This window comes from Apostichopus japonicus, chromosome 23 (assembly GCF_037975245.1).
Source record: "Apostichopus japonicus isolate 1M-3 chromosome 23, ASM3797524v1, whole genome shotgun sequence".
Lineage (NCBI taxonomy): Eukaryota > Metazoa > Echinodermata > Holothuroidea > Aspidochirotida > Stichopodidae > Apostichopus > Apostichopus japonicus.
Genome location: NC_092583.1, coordinates 13,076,538 through 13,101,754, shown reverse-complemented (window position 1 = coordinate 13,101,754; position 25,217 = coordinate 13,076,538). Strand labels below are relative to the sequence as shown.

At 39.9% G+C, this 25,217-nt stretch overlaps 1 protein-coding gene across 3 annotated transcripts in view; it reads left to right on the top strand.

Annotated features, from left to right (window-relative positions):
- LOC139965086 (prolow-density lipoprotein receptor-related protein 1-like) overlaps nucleotides 1-20,997 on the top strand; it is a 120,468-nt gene extending 99,471 nt beyond the window's left edge. For all 3 annotated transcript variants that reach the window (XM_071967293.1, XM_071967292.1, XM_071967291.1), the window contains exons 72-90: nucleotides 109-228; nucleotides 1,075-1,188; nucleotides 2,209-2,328; nucleotides 2,689-2,829; nucleotides 3,346-3,486; nucleotides 4,153-4,275; nucleotides 4,966-5,106; nucleotides 5,830-6,140; nucleotides 6,728-6,906; nucleotides 7,529-7,749; nucleotides 8,411-8,602; nucleotides 9,302-9,427; nucleotides 10,444-10,522; nucleotides 11,372-11,562; nucleotides 12,229-12,346; nucleotides 13,717-13,769; nucleotides 16,927-17,011; nucleotides 17,783-17,933; nucleotides 18,397-20,997. In XM_071967293.1, the coding sequence (XP_071823394.1) occupies nucleotides 109-228; nucleotides 1,075-1,188; nucleotides 2,209-2,328; nucleotides 2,689-2,829; nucleotides 3,346-3,486; nucleotides 4,153-4,275; nucleotides 4,966-5,106; nucleotides 5,830-6,140; nucleotides 6,728-6,906; nucleotides 7,529-7,749; nucleotides 8,411-8,602; nucleotides 9,302-9,427; nucleotides 10,444-10,522; nucleotides 11,372-11,562; nucleotides 12,229-12,346; nucleotides 13,717-13,769; nucleotides 16,927-17,011; nucleotides 17,783-17,933; nucleotides 18,397-18,534 (2,744 nt within the window). In that variant the 3' untranslated portion in view covers nucleotides 18,535-20,997. The remainder of the gene's footprint in view (nucleotides 1-108; nucleotides 229-1,074; nucleotides 1,189-2,208; nucleotides 2,329-2,688; nucleotides 2,830-3,345; nucleotides 3,487-4,152; nucleotides 4,276-4,965; nucleotides 5,107-5,829; nucleotides 6,141-6,727; nucleotides 6,907-7,528; nucleotides 7,750-8,410; nucleotides 8,603-9,301; nucleotides 9,428-10,443; nucleotides 10,523-11,371; nucleotides 11,563-12,228; nucleotides 12,347-13,716; nucleotides 13,770-16,926; nucleotides 17,012-17,782; nucleotides 17,934-18,396) is intronic.
- The last annotated feature ends 4,220 nt before the right edge of the window (nucleotides 20,998-25,217 follow it).

The window sequence follows — 25,217 nt, the reverse complement described above, 5'->3', positions numbered from 1 at the left end:
GAAATTGCACTAAATCTGTCCCGATAACCTTTCCGAAACCTATTGGTATTAAACAACGTTCGCAAGCATTCTTTAAGTCTTTTTTTTTTTCTGACTTTTTTCTTGTAGGGAATGAAGACTGCGAAGAAGATGAATTTCTCTGTATAGAAGACAACATTTGCATCCCGGACAACTGGAAATGTGACGGCGAACTCGAATGCAGTAACGGGACCGACGAGTCAAATTGTGGTAGGTGAAAGGATCATCAGATGGCTGAAATTTATTGGTTTTTATAGCAAACTAGTTGAAAATATCTGCATGGTTAGGCCAAAAACCACATCCTGGTAGCATCTTTATGTTGCTGAAAGTGTCTCTGGATGTTTCTTTAGAAACATTTGTATCATCTATCCACAGAGGAAATAATATTTATACCCAAAAAAAATTGGAGTGTGATGAGGGACAAAAAAGGACCACAGAGAACATTGACAGCTATTAAAATAAAACATTCCAAATGTATCAAGTTTCAGGAACGAATTGACAAGAGGATTATAATAGCGCAAGTAAAAGTTTTGAGGAGCATGTGCCCAGATGACATACTTCCTGGAGTAGTTGAAGGTTTAGCCAGTCAAACTAGGTTGTATTCAATTAACCATCAAACCTAAACAAGGCAATAGGCTCTGTCAATAATTTTGCCGCTGGAACAGTGGTCATGCCCCCCACCCCCCCCGCCCGATCAATGTTTGCCGAAAGGAACCCAAAAATCTTGGAGTAGGGTTTGGTCTACAATCAACGAATCCCACAGGGTGGTTAAATCTTACATCCAATCTTGGGACAAGTTTGCGACATTTTTTCTTCCCTAAATCTTCTAATCTTTTGGGATGGCATTTTTCTTTAAATCTGTCTATTTTATTTTTTTGTGTGAAAGAATGGGGTTGGCAGGATCTAGAAAATGTCACGAAAGGGTTTGAAATTGTGTGTTTTTATTTATTTTTTTCCTGCGAACCCTTCATGTTGGAAACATGATGATGTTCAAATAACTGCGATTGATTCTCCTCTCTCATTCATCTCTCTCTTCTCTCGTTCTTTTTTCTACAGATGAACATGACTGCCAGGGTCTCTTCAAATGCGTATCGACCAATCGTTGTTTAATGACTGGGTGGGTATGTGATGGACAGTGGGACTGTGCTGATGGATCTGATGAAGAGAATTGTAAGTTGAGAACTATATTTTCCAGAATAGGGTTATAAGGGCATCATAGATCGCCCGGTGCAAAATTACCATGTTTCTTCCAGAAATGTTTTGTTTGGCCCGCAAATTGATATTGATGTCGACCGGCTCAAGTGAAGCATCGATTTTTGAGGGGGGAGGGGGGGAGAGGGGTCTGCATGGTACATTTTCATGGACTGGCAGACCTTTTCAGGGCATCTCAGCGTTTGGTGGTGCTGCTACATTTGTAGAGACCATGGTCAAATGATCAAGTTTCTGGAGTGCATCCTCTAGAAACAAGAATGATTTTTTTCGAAACCTACTTCAGAGCACTCTTGTAATGAATAGCGGAGAGTACATGGAACCTCATGAAATTTACAGGGACTCTGTCAATTTTGAGTCTGTCCCCCTCTGTCCCCCTCTGTCCCCCGAAATCGGGGGACAGGTGGTAAAATCTCTCAGTGGTGTGTGCTTGAATGCTGTAGAACTGCAGGGCGGGATCTCTTTAGTTTACAGAGTGGCACAAGGCTTTGTTCTATGCATCTGCAAAGGATATCAACTGTTCCTTATCTTCATGAATGCCTGTAGGACTTTCTATGACCTCAGATAAAGTGTTTATGACGCGTTTAACTAACTTTGTCAAGGACAAATGGTGTTGGATGTCATTCATGGGTGCTCTGTATGTGTTGTAGGAAAGAAAAAATATGCACAATGGCTTAAAAGTTAGATTGAGGCCTGGAAAGCCTGAGAAGCCGATTTTTCATCATCAATTTAGTCTCAAAGGAACAGTTAGCAGGACTAGCTCATTCTTTTTTGAAAGTGAACATCTTGAAAACTGCCAAAAAATTGCGATAGAAAGGGATTATTTAGCACTCAACTTTTCCTATCTTTTCGGTCTTAGGAAAGATTTCCAAACTACAAATGTTGCCACCACCATTTAAGCTTTATGCTGTGAAATGAAATAATTTCTCTCCTTCTCATTTCCCCAAATTCTGCATCCACTCCTCCTTACTCATGGAACAGGCGATAAAGCGGTCTGTCGGGACGACGACTTCCAGTGCGACGACACCGAATGCGTGCCGGAAATATTTGTTTGCGACGGGGACCGTGACTGCACGGACGGAACAGACGAACAGGATTGCGGTAAAATTTTTAAATTTTCAAAAAAACAAACTTCTCATCCTTCCCCCCCCCCCCATTTAATAGCTTATTATTTGGTACAATGACATGATATAAAAATGGTCACTGACATCTTTATTGTCCCTGTTTGTAATCTTTGCTTGTCTCATATTTAATATAATTTGCAGCAAACAATGATAACATTTGTTTGACCTATTCAAGTTCTGTGCTGCTGTGAAAAGGCGAGTGAGCCTTTAAAAATGATCATATTCTTACTCTTTTGGTTGTTAATTGATTGATTGATTGGTTCCTTTATTTACTGATTGATGTATTTATTGATTGATGTATTTATTGATTGATGTATTGATTGATGTGATTTCACAGGGGATTACTTTTGTTCGATCGCTCACCACATGTGTGACTTGGGCAAAGGCTGTATCCGACGCGACTTCATGCTCTGCGATGGGGTGGACCAGTGCGGGGACTCGACCAAAACTCATCTCTTGTCTAGCGATGAAAGGAACTGTAAGTTAACCTTGTACCACCTCCCCCTCCCCCTGCCCCTCCCCCACCATTAGCCCCTAACACGCATTCATTTCATATTATTTGGAAGAGCATAATCCCAATCAACTGTCATGTTTCCTTTATTGCTAATAAAGCAAGCTTTGAAATTGGTAGTTGGACCATTCACCATTTTGTTGCTGGCTTATTCATGGCATATATATTTTCTAATGGTCCAATGTTAGGATTCACAAATGATTTAGAGTTGGTTAAAAGCATCAGGATTGAGTAAGGCAAAATATGTCACCAAAACAGGACTAGCTTTGTTTTTCAATAGAGGTGGCAAGGCCTACAGTGGAATTACGACCTTCCTTACCGGTTTCCAAGGGGAAGCCTAATCGATTTACGCTGTTCCACAATTTGTATAAGTGAAATTGTAACAAGAAGCAATTTGATATTTTAAAGGTATTATTTTCCTCTCCCCCACCTTTTTTCCTTTTTGCCCCCCACCCCTGTTACCCTCCCCCTCTCTGGGAAAAGGTGAAGCAAAGAAACCGGCAGTAGACTGCAGCATCGACAGTTTTAAATGTGCAAGTGGAGACTGCATCGCCTGGACTAACGTATGCGACGGCAGAGAAGATTGTCAGAGTGGAAACGACGAAACCGACTGCTTCAGAGGAAGTGAGTAGATAAATAATTTGGGACAGATGGGCGTTGGAAGAGGACTGGCTCCATGGGGGAGGAGGTTGAAAAAAAAGTCAAAGGAAAGTGGAATATGTGGCTTTAAATTTGTGAAAGCAAACTGCAAATATTGCATCAAAACATCCTGACAAAATTCCAATAATTGATTTTTTTTCATTTCAACAAGACCTAAGCTTTTTAATTTTTTTATATTTTTTTTTATATATTTTTATTATTGTCAAATAAAAGGTCACTTGCTAATTAACATATATAAGGACACTCTTTCATGACAAAATGGAAGAAAATGTACCTTGATTACAAGGAAGCAGGGGCACATCTAGTTTACGGACAGGGGCACCTGGGGTTTTTTTCTCTTCGCAAAACCGAGAGCACCGGTCATTCTTCAGTGATAAGCAGCTTGTTATGAATTTTGATGAGAGAGTTATTAGAATGGGTGTGACAATGACACCCCCCCACCCCCACTCGTAACTCTCTGAATGTTCATCGAAGCAAAGAAGGTATCGGCTGGGTGTTCATTCATGATCGCCACTTGCATAGAGCTTCTGTAAGGCGTCCTACCCCTTGGGGGAGAAAAAAATACTAAAATCAACTTTAAGAAAAATTTGGCGTACAGTAAAGTATGTTTTCTTTCTCTCTCTCTCTCAGTTCAATGTGAATCTGATGAAGGCAAGGATTTTTGCTCCGACAATTGTAACAACACTCGTTCTGGGTTGAGATGCTCCTGTCCCGTAGGCAAGCAGTTGAACAGGGATGCCCGGAGCTGTGACGGTGAGAACTCTCAAATCGTTTCTTGATTCATTATAGTTTACATTGGAGTGACTCTCTGAAGGGCTCGGCGTCTACAGTATCCTCCTGGGCGTCATCGGAGAGATTGTATCACGTTAGGATTATAGCCGACTCTGAATAAGTAGTGAAATATGAAATATCGAGTGTCAGTGGATGTAGAGTAGCTTATTATTTTGAGTAATTTGGAATACAAATAGAAGCAGAGCAGAGTACATTTAGGAAGGTCTCTATTCTCCACTTAGGCGACTTCCTATGAAACAAACTTTCATTAATTCAGTTTAGTTTAGTAGAAAAAAAGGATCAGGAGGGACACTCAAGTCCCCATCAAGGACCCTATAGGAGAGAAAAAAAAACTGAAGACACAAACACTCAGACCCGATTACAATGCTTATAGTGCTTGTCCAAAGCATTCTTAAACCCATTGACACTACTTGCAAGTACAACTTTCTCAGGCAAACCGTTCCACTCATTCACAACCCTATTAGCCAAAAATTTATGCGGAATATTAATCCTACTTTATTGACTTTTGGAGTTTAAGACAATGACCTCTGGTACAACTACTATTAGCAAACATGAAAAAGTCGGTCAAGGATAAATTAAATTCATTCATTCATTCGTTATTCAACTTGGTTCAATTCTGTTTAATCGTACGACCTTTTCCTCACCACGTAGACATCGACGAATGCCAGGAATTTGGAACGTGTCCGTTCGACTGTTCTAATTTTAACGGCGGCTACCACTGCTCTTGTCCGGACGGTCATTATCTAGCCGGACGTTCGAATCAGCCAGACTTGCACACCTGCAAAGCAGTCGGTGAGTGGCCACATCTCCTTCGTCTCCTCTCTGTTCATGTCTCCTTAGCGGGGCTGGACTTAAAGTGAAACGGGGCACCCTTGCAATAGAGACCAGAGTGTTGAGATTAGCCCACATTTGACATGGAAAACACCCACAATATCAGAACCACTTGAAATGCAAACATACTACATGTCGGATTTGATTAGGAGGCTACGGTTGCTTACGGCCCTCCCCCTCCGCCTCCCCCCCCCGAATGTCAGTGTGCCCCTTCTCCTATACATGTGCACTAGGATCTACCTAGGCTGAAACAATTTGTAGTGTTTTCATGCACTCTGCCTTCGGCGCCCTCGTCCCTTCCAAATCAGCTTGTATTTATCTAACCTGGATTTTCACTCACTCATGTCTTGACTACATTCTGTCCGAGAGGTTTCACCGCCAGGAAAGGAAACCTGCCTTTGGTTCATCCTTTTACTATTTATTGTTATAGGCTTGGTAGATCAGGAGTGCATCTGTAGAGGAGACAGGTTAAGTATTGTCATTCGTGAATACCCAAACCGCGTTAGGATTGTCGTAATCTATCGCAGTCTCACAACGAGAGGTTCAAACTTAAGAAAAGAAGAATGTTAGTGAAATTCAAATAGCAACACCCTTATAATAATCCACTTAAAAAGTGGACAAGTCGCTCGGAAGAAAAGCAGCAATAATTTGTAACCCAAACCCAACGATGCCTTTGAATTTCAGGTTCGCCACCTTTCCTGCTGGTCGTCGACGAGTCTTCCGTACTGAAGGTCTATCAGTACTCTGCATTCTCGAGGTTTCTGAAATTCGCTGCACCCAGGAGAATCAGACCGTACAGCCAGGTGCAAACCTTCTCGGGCATGCGGCTAGATTCCATCGACGTCAACGTCGCCCGTACCTCGGCGTACGTGCTGATGTCGTCGAACAAAACGGTCGGAAGCTTCCAGTTACGGGGCTCTACGATTCCAAGATTCACAAGAGAGACAGGCTCCGGTGCTCCAAGTCAGTCGGCCGCCAGTGGAGTCTTGCAACAGGTAAAAAATTTGAGACATTTGAAAAGCCTTAAAAGAGTCTACATTAAAAGTTGTCTATGGGAAGAGTTTGGCTGAAATCCCCAAATTGACTTTTTTGTTGACTTCTTCTAAGTTAAGTTCAAGATTGTTCAAGTGCTGCATTGGAAGAATTCTCGTGAAGGCTGCTGTAGTTATGTTACAAGCAAGTCGCACCATTGTCTGTGAAAAATGAACGTCAGTGCTTAGCAGAGTATCATAATACTCCTAGCACGCTATTAAACAATAAGAAATGGCAGTGTTTCTTTTGGGAAGGTGGGGGTGTGGTAGGGGGTTGGATGTTTTGCAGCCTTGCTTGTCTTTTCTCTGGGTTGTCCTGAAATAGTGGGTTGCGGCGGGGTGAGTGGGGGGGGAGAGAAGCAATCCTTTAGTTAAGTGGGTCTTAAAGGGAGCTGTGAAGTCCCTCTACAGGGCATGTTTTTCCCTTTTCGTGTTTACTTTGCATTAGCAAGCCATCTGTTTAAGCACATCATCCCTGTCGTTTTATTTAAGATAATAGCAATAACTGCAGGAAATAAGGCATTGCATCTGATCCATTGAATTTATATCAGGTGAATGAAATGGCTAAACCAAAGCACATCGCTGTGGACTGGGTCACCCAGAGACTGTACTGGACGGATGCCGGTAGGAATGCAATCGGGGTTCTGGACCTCGTGTCTAACAAGGCCGTCACTCTCTTCGAAGGACGAGTAGAAGATCCGTTTGCGATCAGGCTACATCCAAGGACAGGGTCAGTCATTTTCATAGTAATCGACACAATCGCTTCGTTAAGTTAAAAGGCATCGGTGGAAGACGACTAAACCACATCCCCATCGCACTGTCTCGTTTCTTTACTGTTTTAAAATATGGTGATTTCTAGGGATAGTGACTTCAAACGACATAAATATGAGTTTCGTTTCAGCAAAACAAAAGAGAAACCCAAAAGCTGGTTAATATCGCCATCTCGTTGTCTGGTTGCGTAGGGTAGATATGGTAGGCTGAATGCAAGTTTGTTTTAAGCTGTGTGTTATGAAGGTTTGCATATTCCAGTCTTGGAAAGGATAGCCTCGACAAGCCTAGCCTTCCTTAGCTCTTTCTAGCCTATTATATTCACGGTTGTCATGGAAATCTAGAAGCTGTGGTTTCAGGACTTAAATGGTGGTTTTGTTACCACCATAAGGGTAGAGTGAGGAGGGTACCTTAAGATTCTTACTCCTTCCTAGAAGCATGAATACCCGGAACCAAAATATGACAGTTCTTTTACTCTAGAAGTCATCAAAACTTGACCAGATTCTGGAAGACCAAAATAAAGCTAAATTTGTCTCTGCAGAGATTAACTTAATTTCTTTTATTCTTTTTCTACGGCCACGCAGAAAACTTTTCTTTACAACCCTGAGAAATGCATCGATATACTCTGCATCAATGGATGGTAGCGATCTCGTAAGATTACCGATCGGAGACCTCATCTGGCCAACAGGGCTGGCCATAGACTACTACGGCGACCGCCTGTACTGGGCTGATCCCAAAATGAGATATATCGGCTCATCTGACCTACGGGGGGGAAACGTTGCCGTGGTGAAAAAGTTTCCAAGAGGTAAGTGACAGGTTTGTGTCTTCTGTGAAGTAAGCTTCTATTAAAACGATTTGGTTGCCAGCTTTGAAATCTAACTCGTAAGGTATTCATTTCTAGTCGCCTTGTCTCGAAAAAAATCTGCCTTCTCTTGAAGTGTTTTTGTTGAATTTCTCGATGCTGTTGATTTCCCGTAGAACCATAGGTGATCTTAACAAGTAAATTTCATTTGAAATAAAGATGGTTTGACAGATAAACAAAATAGGTTGAAATTTCCCACTTTTTTTGTGTGTCTGTTTACACATGACTAGTCCTTTCCATTGTGTTTATACTGTTAGACAATCAGCATGTGAGCAGATGGTGTGGTACCTAGCTGTGTAAGAATGGTAAATTATCGTCGACATAATTTGCATGTCCAACTCGCTATAAATGTGGCTTTGGGGTCTGCAGATGCTGTTTCTTCAGCTTGTGTGCCTCCAGCATCCTGTAAAACAATATATTAAAAAAAAATGTACGTACCTTTCGCACAAATTTCCTGTGTGCAGTCAGGTACAAGAGTAGCGGCAGTCCTGCAATACATAAGAATATAATCCGACAAGTGGTACGATAAAAACATATTTAACCTGCCGTCACACCGCAAAATGTAATTTCCATCTCGAGTCTCGACTGTTTCTCCGCTCCCCAGACCTCGCTCCCGCGTTTTCGATAGACGTCTTTGAGAGTTTTCTATATGGCACGACCTACCTCGAGAACGGGATATTCTTCATGGATAAATACAACAAGGATGGGCCCTACCGTGCGCGGTTCACCATCTTGATGAAGGGGCTAGCTAGACCTGCCGGGCTAGTCGTCTTTCAGGATCAGAAGCAACAACAGGGTAAGGAGAACCCAAGATATTTGGCATTCAGTTTTTATGATATTTTTATAATTTTTTATGATTAATAGGGGGCCTTTTTTGGCACACAAACAGAAGAAGTGGTGTACACAGCAGGTTGCCTTCAAAAGTTGAACATTGTCAATATCGTCAAGGAGATAGGGGTATAAACCAATATATCAATGACAAATACGTCATCAAGATAAGAAAAAATCTGCCACCTGCTCGCTATACGTCTAAATTTAACGGTGGACTTGTGGTATTATTGATTCTAATGTTGAAAAGGTTTCAAAGAATCGGCTAATACAAGATTAATAGAACTATCCTCATTTCAAAAATGGTCCATGGTGTAAGAGGGGAGGTGGGGGGGAAGAAAAAATGGCCTTGAGTGAATGGTCCCCTCCTTCCACACGATCGATACTTTAATACGTGAAAAAGCGTTTGTTAGATTGATTGTTCTTGATCGATCGTAACTAGTTAGTAAATATCGCTCGCTCTTTAACATTCGTTTTGTTGAAGGAGGAGAACAAACAAAATATATCTGGGACGATCTCTTCATTTGACATATGCTCTCCAACCCAGTAAGTTTGATACAAAGTCTGGTCAACTGCAAATAACTGAAGAGTGAAGACGTCATAGTTCTTTCTGTGTCGAAACCAATCCATTATTTGTTTTTCTCTCGTCTTGGTTTGACTTACTCAGAAATAGGAAACCCGTGCAGCGACTCCACCTGCAGTGCAAACCAGTTCTGTTTGATCTCGTCCGATGTCAGCCAGTACTCTTGTCAATGTGTAAATGGCTCTGAGGACTGTCCTCTCCCCCCAACAGGTAAAGTATAAGAAACTTATCGGGTTTATTTTTTTTATTGATTTTGTTTCTCCATTTTCAATAAACATTAAAAGAAAAAGAAGGTGCAAATAACATAGAGAGGTATATTACACATGGATGTCGGCAAACAGTGTTGATGGCCGTAATTGCTGGACAACAATGGGGTTTTAAATGTCATCGTAATATTCTAGAAAAGTCCAGGTCCTTTTTACTGGTCATTGTTGTTTGCTTCCTGTTATTTGTGTAAAGTGAATACTGTTTCAACATCTGTTATTAAAATTCTTTGGGGAAAATACTTTTGGAAATGTTTTGTATCAAGTCTTGAACACTCTAAAATGGTGACGTGTATCAGGAGGCTACACGGATGGCTCTTAAATTAACTACTCGTAAAATTTCCCTTCTTTGTTTCGAGAAGAAATATTCCCTGAAAAGGAGGAAAGAATCACAGCCATGTACACACAGATTCCAGAATTGTCTGGAGTGGGTTCACAGTTACACTTTTGTATGATGTTTTATGACATTTATGCATATTAAGGAGAGAAACTCCCATTGATTGGCTTTGTTTTTGCTTTTAACTTTACCTAGAAGCATCACCGCCAACTCTCCACAACCCCCTCCCGACCCCCCTTCCCTTGTTTTGGTATCACTTCTCAGTTTGTCTTCTTATCCTTATAAAGGAACACCTCATTTGGACAAAAAAATCATGTCGTTCTTGATATTGTTATTTCGATTAAAGAGCACTTTCACTCAGTTTGGTGGCTTTTTTTGTCAATATTTCTAGTTATGTAACATTCGGGAATCCCTAATGTGTCTGCTGCCTTTTCTGTGTGTTTTAACATCAATCAAGATTTTAATAGTATCATCTGTTTTTTAGATAAGAAGACCCCCCCCCACCTCACCTCCCATACCCCAACTCTTTTTACTTTGGTACAGAAATTATCTTCCTCTTGATTTAATAACATATAACAAATTCTTTTTTTTATTGCCTTCTTTTTTTCCATGTGATTCTTATCAAGATGAACCTATTGATATTTGTGATGGATACTGCCAAAACGGAGGAACTTGTCAACTTTTTGGTCGGGATCCAACATGCACGTAAGTATCTCACCCCTCCACTATCCTCCCACCCCCCCAATCCCCCGTCACTCCCTTTTTAAATCAGAGTTATTCCTTTGTTAGACATTTGAAATAACAATCTCATGTCCCTCTTCAATCAAGCAGTCTTTTTGGCCCTTCTGTAGAACCATGAGTCACAGTTTTATTCTCATTGGTGCAAATTACTCTCTATAAAAACCTACTAAGTTTTTGTTACACCCACCATCACCATGGTTACCTCAGTACTACCCTCCAAAGTGAACACATCGTTGTCTGTCAACACTTACATTAGGTTGTAGAATATTGCGTCGACTCAATCGTCCATCGTAACATTGAAACATCGTGGATAGTCGGACCTAGAGTACGTTAGGCTTTGAATCACAACTTATCACAGTTTTCCAGCGACGTACGTTTCCTTCGGGGAAACGCAACATCTCGTGTCTACTCGACTTGCAGTCGATTGCGCAGCGGTTCATGACTTGGACTGCCCAGTCCCACAAAATGCAGCCAATCGCAGGGAAGTATTTCTGCGAGTTTAGTAATACCAGCACCCGGTCGTTAGCGGAAGACGGTCGTCCAGTGTGTATGCACTCGTCGTTTCTTCATCGTGCAACGGTCAGTGATAAGATCGCCGGTCGTGGCCGCTACGTCAAGACGCACGGTCACGATCGACGACCGGGTCCATCCAGGTTGCATCCCAGCGGTACGTGTAGCTCACGGTTTGCCGACATCACCGTGCGGTGACCGGCAAGAAAGCAACCTTCATAAATGGATCCGAGAAAACAAAACGAACAGAACGGAAAGATTAGCGGCCGTGTCTAACTTTCAAATTTCTTTTGATCTTGACAGGTGTAAAGATGGATTCAAGGGCCCCCAGTGTGCTCACAAGTATTGCGAGGAAGGACTCTGCCAAAACGGTGGCAAGTGTGAATTGGACATCTGCGATTGCCCGCCTAACTTTGCCGGAGATCATTGTCAGTTTAAAAATGAAGACGTCTGTAAAGACTACTGTCAAAACGGCGGTACCTGCAGAGTCAACAGTAAGTTTTCCAAAAAGTTTGAGAGAGTATTTTGATAAAAAGGAGGGGAGAATCAAAAACGGAAAATTTGGTGCTCTTGAATTGAAATTCCCATCTTAATTTATGCAGCTCTTTGGCAGGCAAAGAACCATGTTACTTTTCAAAATAACAAGCGAAAGTCATTTTGATTTTTTTCCCCCCAATTTTAGTAATCTTCGCGTGAGGTTCCTCTTAATACCAACCTTTAAAAAGTGATTGCCCTGCGGCGAGAATCACATGAAATTCGTGGATGAATTAGTTAATACTCACTTGTTTTACTCTCCACGTGGTTGAGCACGTTTGATCAATTGCAAACTCGGGTATTAAATACTTGAGATGTTCGGTCAAAACTATGGACCAAATATTCGGGGAATGTTTCTCTGTCACTAATCGATCGGTCTGAGGCAGTCATAGAAGGATTCAAACTGTTGTCCTAATCATTTAATGAATTGTATTTATAATATTAATTTGTCCATATTTGTGAATATTAATAGCCCAGTTTAGAATTCAAAGCTACAATCAGAAGCAAAGTACAGCAATCGTGTTGCAATCTTCTTTCCAGATGGGGGTGGGTAATTGATGGTAATTGAATATTTTTTAGTAAGTCTTATCTTTTCCATGAATCTTGTTTCTTGCTCTGTATTACAGTTGTGGATTCTGTTTTAGTACCAAATTGCACTTGTACAGAGACCTTCTATGGAGCAACATGTAGCAAGGAGTGTCCTTGCCAATCCACCCAGGAAGGTTGTACAGGAGATGTTTGCAAGTAAGCCATACGCCGCCATCTTTGCACATAATTATTGTATATTATCGGAAGCAAAAGCAGTAACTACAAAACATTAATAACGACAGTGAAACTGGTCTGTGGTAGTTTGTATATTAGTGTCCTTAAGAGTTACAGTGATATGTTGTTAGTATCAGTATATGTTGTTAACTTCAGAAACGTGTATTGTGATATCTGGTGTAATAGAGTCCTTGAAAATTATAGTGATGTGGTGCATTTAGTGTCCTCAAAACTTATACCTATGTTAGTGTCATTCAGAAAGTACAGTCGTACTTGGTGTATAACAGAGAACTTGAAAAAGTGATCGTGATTTGTGGTGCATAAGTGTCCTTCAAAAAGTATATTCGTACTTGGTAGATAATAGTAGACTTGGAAGGGATCGTGATTTGTGACGCATTAGTGTCCTTCAAGAAGTAGTCTTACTTTGGTGTAAAATAGTGCACCTTCAAAGAATGATTGTGATTTGTGGTGGAAATAGTGTTTATTATCAGATGATATTAATATTTGGTGTATTATTGTCTTCAAAAGTAGTCATTCTTGCAGTGGCGGAGCTAGGGGTATTGGTCAGGAGGGGGAGAATGGTTTGTAGGGGCGCTTTGGACACTATCTAAGCGGAGCACCACCACGGTTGGCGCGTAGCGTATAGAAATTATTTTGAGTAAAGATACTCCCTAGATCGCCGGAAATTACCCTTTCCGGGCCTGGCTTATTTGCAGATAAACGAAGAATAAATAGGTTTCATTGCCAAAGTACACTTACAAAATGTGACAAATGTCAATAGGTAGATGAGAGCGCAATAAAAAAGTCAATAATCGTGAATAAGTAAAAAGTGGTAAAGAGCTGAAAAGGGCGCCAGCAGTCCATTTGAGTTCGTCAGGGGGGCATCCCCCCCTGACTGTATGGACGCTCTGCCACTGCGTTCTTGGTTTATCAGTGTCCTTTCATCATGTATGAAGAAGGAGAGGGGCAGAGTAAATTCTATGATTGAACCTGGTTGTCACACTGTTACTTAAATTAAGTATTCGTTCTGAAATGTTACTTGATTCTTGTGTGATGAATAATGCAAATCTAATATTTGGTGGGTAACCTCTGTGTCTTTCTTTAACCCGTTCATTGAATAACATTAGTTACAATGTTATGCTACATGTGTAATTGGTAGAGCTGTCGGTGGGGTGGGGTAGTGTAGGGTAGGGTAGGGTCGTGTTGGTTATGGTAGGGTAGGGTAGTTTTGGGTAGGGTGGGGTAGGGTAGGGTGGGTGAGTAAGGAAATGAGACCAACATTTTAAGGACAGTAATCATCCATCAGATTAACAGGACATTTGGATAAACAAATGCTTTCATTTACATTTCAGATCTGGTGGACAGGCTGACCCAAATGTCGATCCAAATGGCGGAGGCGCTCCTGGTAAATAGAAACTTGATCATGTAACCATTCTAAGAGGGGGTAGGTGTGGGGGGAGGTAGAGCGAGAGTTGATTCCTCTACTAGCTGGTGAACAAATCTGGTACATTAAGTGAGGGGATATAAAAAAAAATGCTTGAAAGAGCAAACCATATACCATATTGTGTGGCATCCCGGGGGGGGGGTTGTCATAGGGTCCCCCCGAAGCATTGTACTTTTCTTGTTTTGCAGTGCCTGTATCAGCTTCACATCTGCAGAATCTTGGAGATAGACATAGCAAAATGATAGTTCGTAGAAGTCAAATCATCCTTCTGTTTGGCCGTGGAATTTTTTTGTAGGGGACCCAAACACTGGAGGGAATTTGCCCCATCCCAATCCTCTAGGGAACCTCCCCACTCCCTTGGCTTAACTCTTCTTTTAATATGCTACCCATATGCAAAAGGAACTGTTTGTAACTGCTTTGCTACATCTGTCTTGACTCAAATAACACCTGCGTGAATATCATTGTCACTTTGTGGCGTAAATGTCACCATTATGATGTTTGAAATCTTGGAGTAACTTTGGTTTACATTTGCCAAAAAAAAAAAAAATGAACAGCTAGCACAATTGCTGCATTTATTTACCCTAATTTACATATAAGAATCAGGGCAGATGTGTTATAGTCATTGAGGAGTAATCAGTTGTGCCATTCTATGTGAGAAAGGTGTAACGTCCCTTTATGGAAGGCTCTATGTATTTGTATGTATTTTTAGATCCTCCTGCAAGCAAGAACTCACGAAGAAGCCATCATTGGCTTATCAAAGCCGCAAGCTGACTGAAGTCAGTCTCTTAGATTCATATTTAACGTCCATGATGATGAATTGTCAATTTTCAACAACTCAGTCTTGGAGGGACTCGAACTGGGAGCCTTATAATTGGAAGGCAACGGCTTTAACCACTGAGCTAACACTCCACATGTGTTTTATTTTGTGTTGTATTTTGAATGGATTGGGAATGGAATAATGTACCACATCCAATAAGGTTCAAAATCCCAACCAAGAACCGGACTCTCTTGACCTATTTCAAAATGTTTTGCTGCACAGTAGTTGTTTGAGCAGTGTCTTTCCTGGATCTGGTAGTTCTGGGTTTACGAGTTTGGAACTGGGATTTGGGTACCGGTATTTCACTGGTTGTGAAACAAGATTGTTCAACCATAGCCGTACTGCAGTGGTGATGTATAGCAGTAAGGGATCCTTCCCCCTCACTCAGTATTTGAAAAAAGTGGGTCAGATGCTGAAAAAGTGGGTCAGATGCTGAAAAAGTGGGTCAGATGCTGAAAAAGTGGGTCAGATGCTGGGGTACCCTCTCTTCTGTCGGATGGGGAGCGAGAATGGGTGCTACAATTACACCCTGCCCCGTACCTCTCTGAGCACTGATCAAAGAACGGAAGGCTTGGTATAACCCCTGGTGTTCATCCACATGGATAAGGTTTCAAAAGAGCTAGTGTTAGCTTACTAAGCATTAGAATATCACTCAAAAACTAAACAAGTAACAACTGCATTCATAAATGGTTATAACTCATTAAGAAAGCAGGTTTAAAAAAAAAAATTGAATCATATTTATTTATTTTTTTTTTTGGTCAAAATTCTATTGAAGTTAAAGAGGCCATGACACGAAAAATCCAACTAATCAAGAGTAAATTCCTCTGAATCTATGAGAAAATCTATGTTCAAAACTATCCTCATCACCTTGAAAACCTCAAGGACTAAATTAGAAATGAAAGTTTTAATATTCGCATCCGAAAATAGATATCTGAAAATGCGATTTCAAAACAAGACAATGATGACGTCATGTTAGGAACACAAGTGCCAAGCCCAGGCACGTACCGGATGCGCAACGATCTTTCCGTCACACATACACGCACATTTACACTGAGAGAACAACCACTGTATTACGCTATATTGCTAGAAAAAATTTGTTTTACAACATGTTGTAAAATATCCGAGAGAAATGCCGGTCCGTTGTGTTGTTGGGGGCTGCACAAATGTCATAACCCATGCAATTAGCCTTCATCGGCGATTATGACCAAGTTAGTGCACAACACCAGCGCCGATTCACTGGGCCTAGCCAGTATACAGCTCCGTATGTAGCGAACACTTCACAGAAGCATACTACGATCTCTCCTTTTTTATGAAATAAAACAAATCGGCTTTAACAGGTCGACATAAAGGAGTCGTTCTTCTGTCAAGTATTCCACATTAAAAACTCCGAAGACCAGATTGGAGAACAGGAAACCTCCAATGGGGCAAGTGGTGATCATTGTACATGTATATGAATACATAGCCAACACACTGCACATATGGGTTGTAAGTCACCGAAACACAACGCACAATACGGTTTAGGGAGTTCCGCGAATTCCAACAACACATGCACAAAATGGACTGGATTTTGTTTTTAAATGCTTTGTTAATAAATTCTTACCACGTTGTATGTTCCTTGCAATAGTTCCGAACGGGTTTGTTCTTCGATATGTTGTGGAGCTTCAATTTCGGCTCGTTTAACAGGCTCGAACTGATACGGTTCTAACACCTCAGGTCCACCCTCAACGTTTGGTTCAATATTGGCATGATCATCGCCTTCACTCTCTGCTTCGAATATGAGAAAGGGCACTCTAATTATAGCCCAATTTCACTGCCTGGTGAAGAACCACTATCACTTTGAACTTCGGTTGCCGCATTTGGTTCTAAATCTGACATTCGACTTGTTATCGATTGTTTTGTGTATTTATGTACACTTGTCGTACTGTAAGTATGATATGTGTTTGGAGGAATCAGCGAGAGCCGAATCGTGTTCATAACATGACGTCACGTGACGTCATGAGATTAGGACAATTTTCAGTCGAACAAACTTTTCAAGCCCGAAGAGGGTAAATTGAATCTCAATTTTCAAAGGGAAAAATCAAATTTTTAACTGGCAGAATGGTTGATATATGTTCTAGAGAGCATTCTTAGATGGATCCCAAAAAGACAGGATGTTGAAATTTTCGTGTCATGGCCACTTTAAGATTTTGATGAAGAGCTATTCTTGGAAATCTGTGGAAAAATTCACAGACAAATTGACATGTTTATAGTTCTTTTTTGATGTATTTTCTAATCTTTTTTTTTTCTTATTTTCTTTTTCAGTTCCTATACTACCAATCATTTTGGTTGTTGCAGTTTTCTTCATTGTTATCCTGATCATCGTTTTCCTGGTCAGAAGAAGGCGAAGGTAAAGAGAAAAGAAAAATCAATCAGATTGTACGAGACATTATTCTATGAAAGAAATGTAAAACAGAAATTGAATATTTCCCATTAAAAAATTGCAGTGTATTAGTAATGTTTAATTTAACCAGGGAAAGTCGATATATAAAGGAATTACTACTTTCCTGCTGAAAACAGTTGTCGTTAATACATAGAGGTGTCCAAATAGGGTTCAATCTGTGCAGGGACACACTTCCAGGGCAGGGTGGGGGGAAGGGGGAGGGTCATGCATGTGATTTTGATTTGAAGGGTTCAAACCACAAAGTTATGTCAAAAATTTCCCATGACACTTTTTGATTACATTTTTACTTAACTTTCCAACAAAAGGCCAATGTTAACACAAACAATATAAAACACATTTTTAATAACAAAATTGAACAGTTACTCTCTTCTTTGTTGAAGGTTTAAGTTCTTGTTGTTTTGGCAAAATATCTGGTTGTGCCACCCTCGTCATTTGATTTCATAGTAGTTCTTGTGTCGGTGATTGAAGAATCCGAATTGAACGTAATATAATTGACAGCTAATAATTTGTATGGATCAAATCAACACGAAGGTGTCTGTCGGTTTTACCTTTCTCACTTTGAAAACAGTCGCTCCTTATTCAGTATATAATTTCGTAAATATATATATCTAAAAATTTATAGACGACAACGATATAGTGACCCGTGTTTGTCCAGTGTGCTCTCACCTCTCTCCCCTTTTTTTCTTTTCTTTTTTTGTCACCCTCTCCCCACCGCAGGGGGACATCCGGTTTCCGACATGAACGGATAAACTTCGAAGACGACACGGAGGATATTAAATTTGGTAATCCGTCATTTGGGGCGAGTTATGAAGACAACGAAGAAGAAGAAGATGACATCGACCTTCCATTTCAAAATAATAGAGCCAAGGTGAGCCAACTTACGATCCGTAAACTCTCTTTAAGTTCGCTCTTAAATTGAAATTAAAAGTTATGAATCGAGGTATACTTTAGTTTGATAGCCATAGAAGGTGGCATCCAGTTTGGGGTTCCAGGGGCAAATTATGCCAGACATTGTTATGTTAAAGTATTTAGAATAGAAATACCTGATTCTTTATCCCACATTTTCCCTGGAACCCCCCCTGGGCATTTCCCCCCTCCCCCCTGTCTCCCCTATCTTTGGGTCAGACCATGGTAATTTTGAAGGCTATGACCTTTACATCTTGTCAACTACGTTATGCTGCTTTTCATCTTTGTAATTTTGTATAACAGCAATTTGCCCATTTTGCATATTAAGCTTTTGGCTATGCGATACCCGATACATTATTCTCCGCAACAGACCACCAGTCTCGCAAATTTTTTTCCATTTGTCTTTTTTAATCTTCTCTCAAAAGCCTGCAAAAATAGCTAAGAAGTCTAAAAAGAAGAAGAAGAAGAAGCAACCGAAGGAGTTAAAGACATTCTCCGAAGAGGAGAGAGTCGAGGCAATAGATGAGGGAGACTACAACGAAAAATCTGCAATTCTATCGTGAGGCTTTTACGGACCATGTCTAAAACGTAGGACGAGGCTGAGGGGGCTGCAGCCTCCTACAGCCAGGCTGCGCAGGTTCATTACACCTATTGTTTGATATTGATTCGTCCTGGCTGAGCAGGATCTTGCAGCTTTCCTTCTTCGACACGCTGCCCAGTACTTAAAGCGTTAACGGATTGTAGACAGGACAGTTTCCATACAGCGATGTTGTCCTGGGCACAGTCATGAAAACTTACTGGATAGGTAGACCTGAGCGAAATTTGTAAATATTGGCATCAAGGAAGAATACCATGCAGTGTTGAGAAGAGGAATCTCAATGGAAAATTGTTTCGGGATGAATTTGGTGAATTGTCCCTATGAGATTTATTAGCTTAGCAGTGACGTAAAAGTTTTTCTTTACCTTACCAGTGGCAACCTACGACATATTTGTTTTTCCTTCTTTTTTGTTTTTTTTTTGTTTGGGGGGGGGGGGCTGTTTCAACCGTGAAAAAGTTGCTGGGAGGGTTTAGCTATAAATCTAATTGTTAGACAATAAAAGGGTTGCCTGAATCGACATCAGGGATTGGAGGGGTTTATAGCAGGTCACATATTCTCATTTTTGGGCTATTTGCAGCTTTCTTGGCTATATGCTGCAGCCTCTTTGCTTGTAATTATTTTCTTCACGTTTGATGTAAGACAGTCGACGAACATTCTATTTTGAATGACGGTAGGACTCAACGAGACTGAGAATTTGATTTTATCAAACTTTCATTGGTGTAAAGCAGACGAAAGTATGTGTCGGTGGCCAGGTACTCAGTGATACGGTGGTTATCTGCCTGTGCATTGCCTATGGAGTTCCGGTGTTCAATTGGTGTCAGGTGAAATGACACCGGTTACTGCTATGTATTCACTCGATGCCAGCTTACTATCCGTACTTGGTGTAACCAGATGAAATGTCCCTGGTTATGTTAACGTTCACTTGGTGATTGCTTACTCTGTGTATCCTTGTGCTCACTTGGTGTAACCAGATGAATTGAACCTATGTATTGTGTGTTCACATGGTGCCATTTCACCACAGGTGTTGAAATGGTCGCTTGTCTTGTTGCCTGATGCAATGAATTCAATATGTGTGACACTCCCTTACATCTTGTGATTTGGTGTTCAGTTAATAGTGTTACCGGATGATATGACCGTGGTTATTGATGTGTTCACTTGGTGTCATCATACTATGTGTACTCTGGTGCTCACTTGTTGTAACCAGATGAATGAATTCTATTTATTATGTGTTCACATGGCGCCATTTTACAACAGGTGTACAGGTGGTCGCTCTGTAGCCAATGAATTTTGGTCATTACATATGACACCCTCTTACATCTTACGTTCCTGCGCTCACCTGGTGCAGCCAGATGAAATGACCCTGGTTATTAGGTGTTCACTTGGTGCCAGAGAGTACTTTGTGTGTTCGTTTGGTGCTCATTTGTTGTAACCAGATGAAGTGAACCTGTGGACTGAGTCCACTAATTCGATTGGATAGGTGATGTTGTTGTAATGAAACTTACTTGAAAATGTATGCTCTGCATTAATTTGTATATATTAATTTGGACGATTGTTCTTTATATATATATATAAACATATATATATGTAAGTATGCAGGCTGTACTGAATTATTCTAGAACAATGAAGATTGCTTGCAATATGTTGGAACATTAGTAGGTAACGAATTCTATTAATCGTCCATGGAAGCTATAGGCTCAGTACTTTAGAAATAGTTGTTATTTTTTCATCAAATTTGTGACTTCAACGTAAAATATTTACAAACCTAGGGGCCAAACTCCTCCAGATTTTAAAATTGACTTCTAACATTGTAACATGCCAAAATTGCTGGAAATTTTCAAAAGCTCTAATCCTTGTGAAATTAGATAAATTCTCAGCAAGAAAAAATCCTAAAAGAGGGTAGTGGCAGTAAAAGGTGTGTCATAAGATTGAGCAGGAGTGACCATTATTCAACTTTCTAGCATATTTTGGATCAAGACGATGACCTATGACCTGACGATGGCCAATAAGCTTCTAGTTTCATCCTCGTGGATACCGTCTAAAGGTGGGATGGGCGGGAATCAATTTCCTTTTGCAAATGAACATTTCAGTAAATGTCATTAAAAAATGCGGTAATTTCTTGTATTCGGTGGGATAGACAATAATGATTGTATTCAAGTAAAAAAGAAAGAAAAACAATTTCACATTTTATGGTAAAAATTTCCTTCATTTTTTTCTTTTTTATATATATTTTCACCAGTACTTAATTTTATTTATTCCTTATTTCTCTTTGTTCTTAAAATATTTCCGGAAGTCTTTTGTTTTTCTCTCGCTCTCTATATAAACCATCTGGAAAATGATGTTGCTCTTTACGTCGATGGGGCATTTGATACTCAAAACCAAACAACAAAAGTTGGAATATGTGCAGCACTCTTTACCCAGTTTCACATTTTTTAAAACCAAAAAAAAGTTATGCATCATCTTGGTGTGTATCTCCTATACTTATAAAAGCTTTTAAGTTTCTTTGACATATTGTCACTGGTTCAACTAGTTAATGTAGCATTTTGAAATTAAACCTTTTTTTTTTTTTTTTTTTTTGGTGATGAAAAGCAAATATTGAGGAGGGTTTGTACCTAGCATTCTTCAACATATTCCAACTTCAGTATTTCTCTGGTGAGTTTTGTATGGTTATAAAAGCTTTAAGCTATGAAAGCTTTAAGCTTATAAAAGCTTTAAGATCTCATGTATATTCAACAATCCTTCAGTATTGCAGTACCTTTCGCTACGTATCTTCAAAATCTACAAAGACTGCCGGTCGTCTCGCCGTGACTGAGATGTCTGGTGAAAGCTTTTAGCTTAAACTTTATTTTAAGCGATAGTCTAATATAAATAGTTAAACCAAACAGAGGAAGGGGAAAAAAAAGAAAAAAAAACTTCCTTTCAAAATGCTTGTAAATATGTACTTATATCTGGTTTTGTACAGGATCACTTTGTCAAGTATGGCAGGGGTGTAGAATCTCTTCCAATCCGGACCTGCCAAGTGTCTTTTATAATTATTCTTTCCCATTCTTCATCTTCATCTCTCGTTAAGTTATATGGTTAATTTGTTGATTGTCTTCCTGACTTTATAATCCCCAGAGGTGGTTCCAGGCAGCGGGGTCCCCTTTTGATATTTTGTGGTACTAAAACTTTTTAGTACAAACCTTTTTTTTGTTGAAACATTGTATATACTGTAGTGGCCAGATTTTATAACCACCAGCGACAGTCCTATCCTATTGGTACTCTAAAGTGGCGGTAATTTTGCTATAAAACAAAACACTGCTCTCGTGATGGTAGATATTTGGTTTTGCCAGATGGTATTGTGTACTTAGTGACAGTACTATAGTGATACTCATTTGTAGTTTTGTGTGAACAGTAACTTAGCAACAGTTTTTAACTGTTTGGTGACTGTTGCATCATGGGAAATTACAAGTGACGGTAATGTACTCGTACTAGTAAGGATCGCCTACAATCTCTTAATTAAAAATTGCAATTATTCCATTTTTGAGAAAGACAAAAATATTTGATACGTCAGTTCATTTGTGATATACAATTGTTTTCTTTCTTTCTTTTTCCCAACAATGATTTAATCCCGAAAATTTGTTCAGGTTCCTGATAAATGAGTGAAACGAAATTATTCAGAGCTTGACTAGAGTCGAGGTGTAAACAATAAATACATGTGACAGGGGTGTTGTGTGAAGGAGTACTGGTAGAGAGAGGTCTGATGCAGGTTAACCTACGGAAATAAGTGCCTTTCATATTTGATGGGAAATGACGTGGTTGGATGGGAACAACAGGAGGATCGGTGGGTGGTTGGTTGGGGTGGGGTGGTGGTTTTAAGTCTTCCATCACAGAATAGGAGTATTTTTAACAAAAAAAAACTCACAGCCTTATTTGGTGTGAATTAATTTCCAAATCCTGTAATATAATCCCTCTATACTCCATGATCTCCCTTCACCTCACTGCCACCCCATACCCCCCCCCCCCCTCCGTCTAGCATCCTGTTAACACCATTTGTAACTCACAATTCGCACATCTCTTTTCACCAGACTGATGTTTCTGACATTTGGTTACAACATTTCTGATCGTTTGAACTTTATGAATGTTATTCTATAGTGAAATAAGCGTTCCCATCTAGCACATACCATGTCTTCCAGAATGACACATTACTAGATTTTTTTCTGTTCAATCTTTCTTTGTTTCTTTTCGAAATTACTATCGTTTTCTTTTTTGTGGGGGGGGGGGGGGTTGTGACGTTAATAATGTTTGTCTTAATTGTCCTATCCTTATATTTACATGCCTTGTCACAATAATGTATCAAATTAAAACACGCACGCACGCCAGTACGACACACACACACCCAGGTATTCAATTCGGATTTATAATGTACTTGAATCAAGTTTACTTGCGAAAATTAAAGAAAATACATATCAATAAGTCTCGCAATATTGCGCAAAGCAATTTAGAAACCGTTATCAATTATATGACAACGATGCGTGTTTTTCTTATTTTTTTTTTTTGGGGGGGGGGGGTATTCTATTCCGTTTTAGTCTGGGTCTGGTCGTGTGGGCCACGTGACACTCTTCATCTACTTAACATATAACTAGACATAATGTATACTGTCAGATCATGTGATTCTAATTTTATTGTCGTTTCTTTAATACTCGCGTAAAAGTGTAGTATGTGACCTGAAAAATAAAAAAATCAAACGCGCAGACCATGAGTTGTTATCCTATCAAACGTCGACACCAAGGGTTCCGTAATCATGATATTCTATAGCATTCCTCATCTCTTGCGATTCATTCCGTGCTGTTGGAATTATTCAAAAAATCTGTATTTTATTATTATTATTTTAACTTTAGTACGTACCTTTTTTAAAGTTTGTTACTTTGCGGGAGGTTGGCTTGTCTGTCACCATTAAAATAATTTAATATTCTAAGGCGCGTTGCTATGAGGAGTGAAAGATGGCCTCACCGTGCATGCACTTGAAGCCAGCGAACAGTTACATCAAGTGTGTTAGAACAAGGGAAGCCCCTATTATCGTGGAACCGATAAGATAAACAATTATGAATGTGTTCCTTGTTTGGCCTCGTTATGAATTCATGTTATAATATGTTTCCTATAGTACAGAGTGATTTGTAGCTCTGTACAATAAGTGACGCACGATAGACAATCGTTGTGTCTAGTTGGTGTTTATCTATTAAGTGTTCGGGTTCCGGGACAGTTCGAATTTATTGTTTACAAGATAACAGCTTGAAATGTGAAAACTGGTCACGTTCGGTGGCGAGATTGAAGGGACTTTTTTTCTTTCATACATAAAGGGTTGCACAAGACTTATTCTAGGTTAGTTGTAAATCTCGCTTATCAGGAAATTAATAACATGGAGGGGGTGTAGAGGATTAGGAGAGAAGAGCGGGATTCTGGCGATAGGATATGATATTCGGCGTGTGGAGGAATCTTCTGTGAGGAGAGGAGGGGGGGGGGGGGACTCTGCGAGAGGGAGAGGATTGCGCGAAAGTTTAGTACAATCATTTTAGTAACGCAAGGTAACGAGCTTCTGTGATAGACCAATAAGTTAATTCACATCACGTACTTCAAGATGCCACCATGCGGCACTTCTATATGCCATCATGGAACCCATCTAGATGCCACCATGCGGCACTTCTATATGCCATTATGGAACACTTATAGATGCCACCATGCTATTTCAATCAGATGTTGGCAAAGGTGCATATTATAATTACGCAATAACTACCCCATTCCTACCCCACCCCACCCCTGACATATACACACTATCTCGTCTTCCCATTTATCCAGCCCACCTTCTATGATCCAACATTACCAAATATTTATCGAACGTTTTCCCATAAATATTTGCTCCAATTTAACTCAAAATGTCATAACTTTATTCATTTTCACGTAATTAGGAATGGAATCACATTTTCCTATACAGGAAAGTTTTTTATCTGTCCTGATATACAAAGTGCTCTTTCTCGTATACCGCCCAAATTATGTACATTGTGTTTAAATCCACGGTTATCTCGTGATACCTTTATTACGTACTCTACAGGTTGTATTATGTGTTGTTACTTGGTAAAAATGATAGGGATGACTTTTAAGATGGTGAAAGCTTTTTGGGTTGTTGTTATATATATACAAGAAGAAAATGAAAACGAGAGAACAGTAAAATATGTGTCTTTTTATTTCATTTTTGGTGTCAATGTATTTTTTCACCGTTGCCGGGAGAGTAGTTATTTTTTTGTTTTCACAATGTTTCTATATATATTGCTCGTGGACTATAGTATGCTTTTGTTGTGGGGATCTGAAAATACACCTCTTGTCTAGCCAGCCCTTCAACAACTCTCTACATTTATGCTTCCCGCCACTTCAAGAACACCCTATCTTGCGCAACCAGTGAGTGATCCCATCCAATCTGAACTCGCAAGTGATCTTGCAAATGTATGTATATATATATATATATATATATATATATATATATATATATATATATATATATATATATATATATATATATTGGTTCTTTAAAGACCGAATGTCCGTACTGGCCCCGGAAAACTTATGACTAACTCTGACAGACTTCAGTTAACCTAAACCACACATGCAATGATAGGA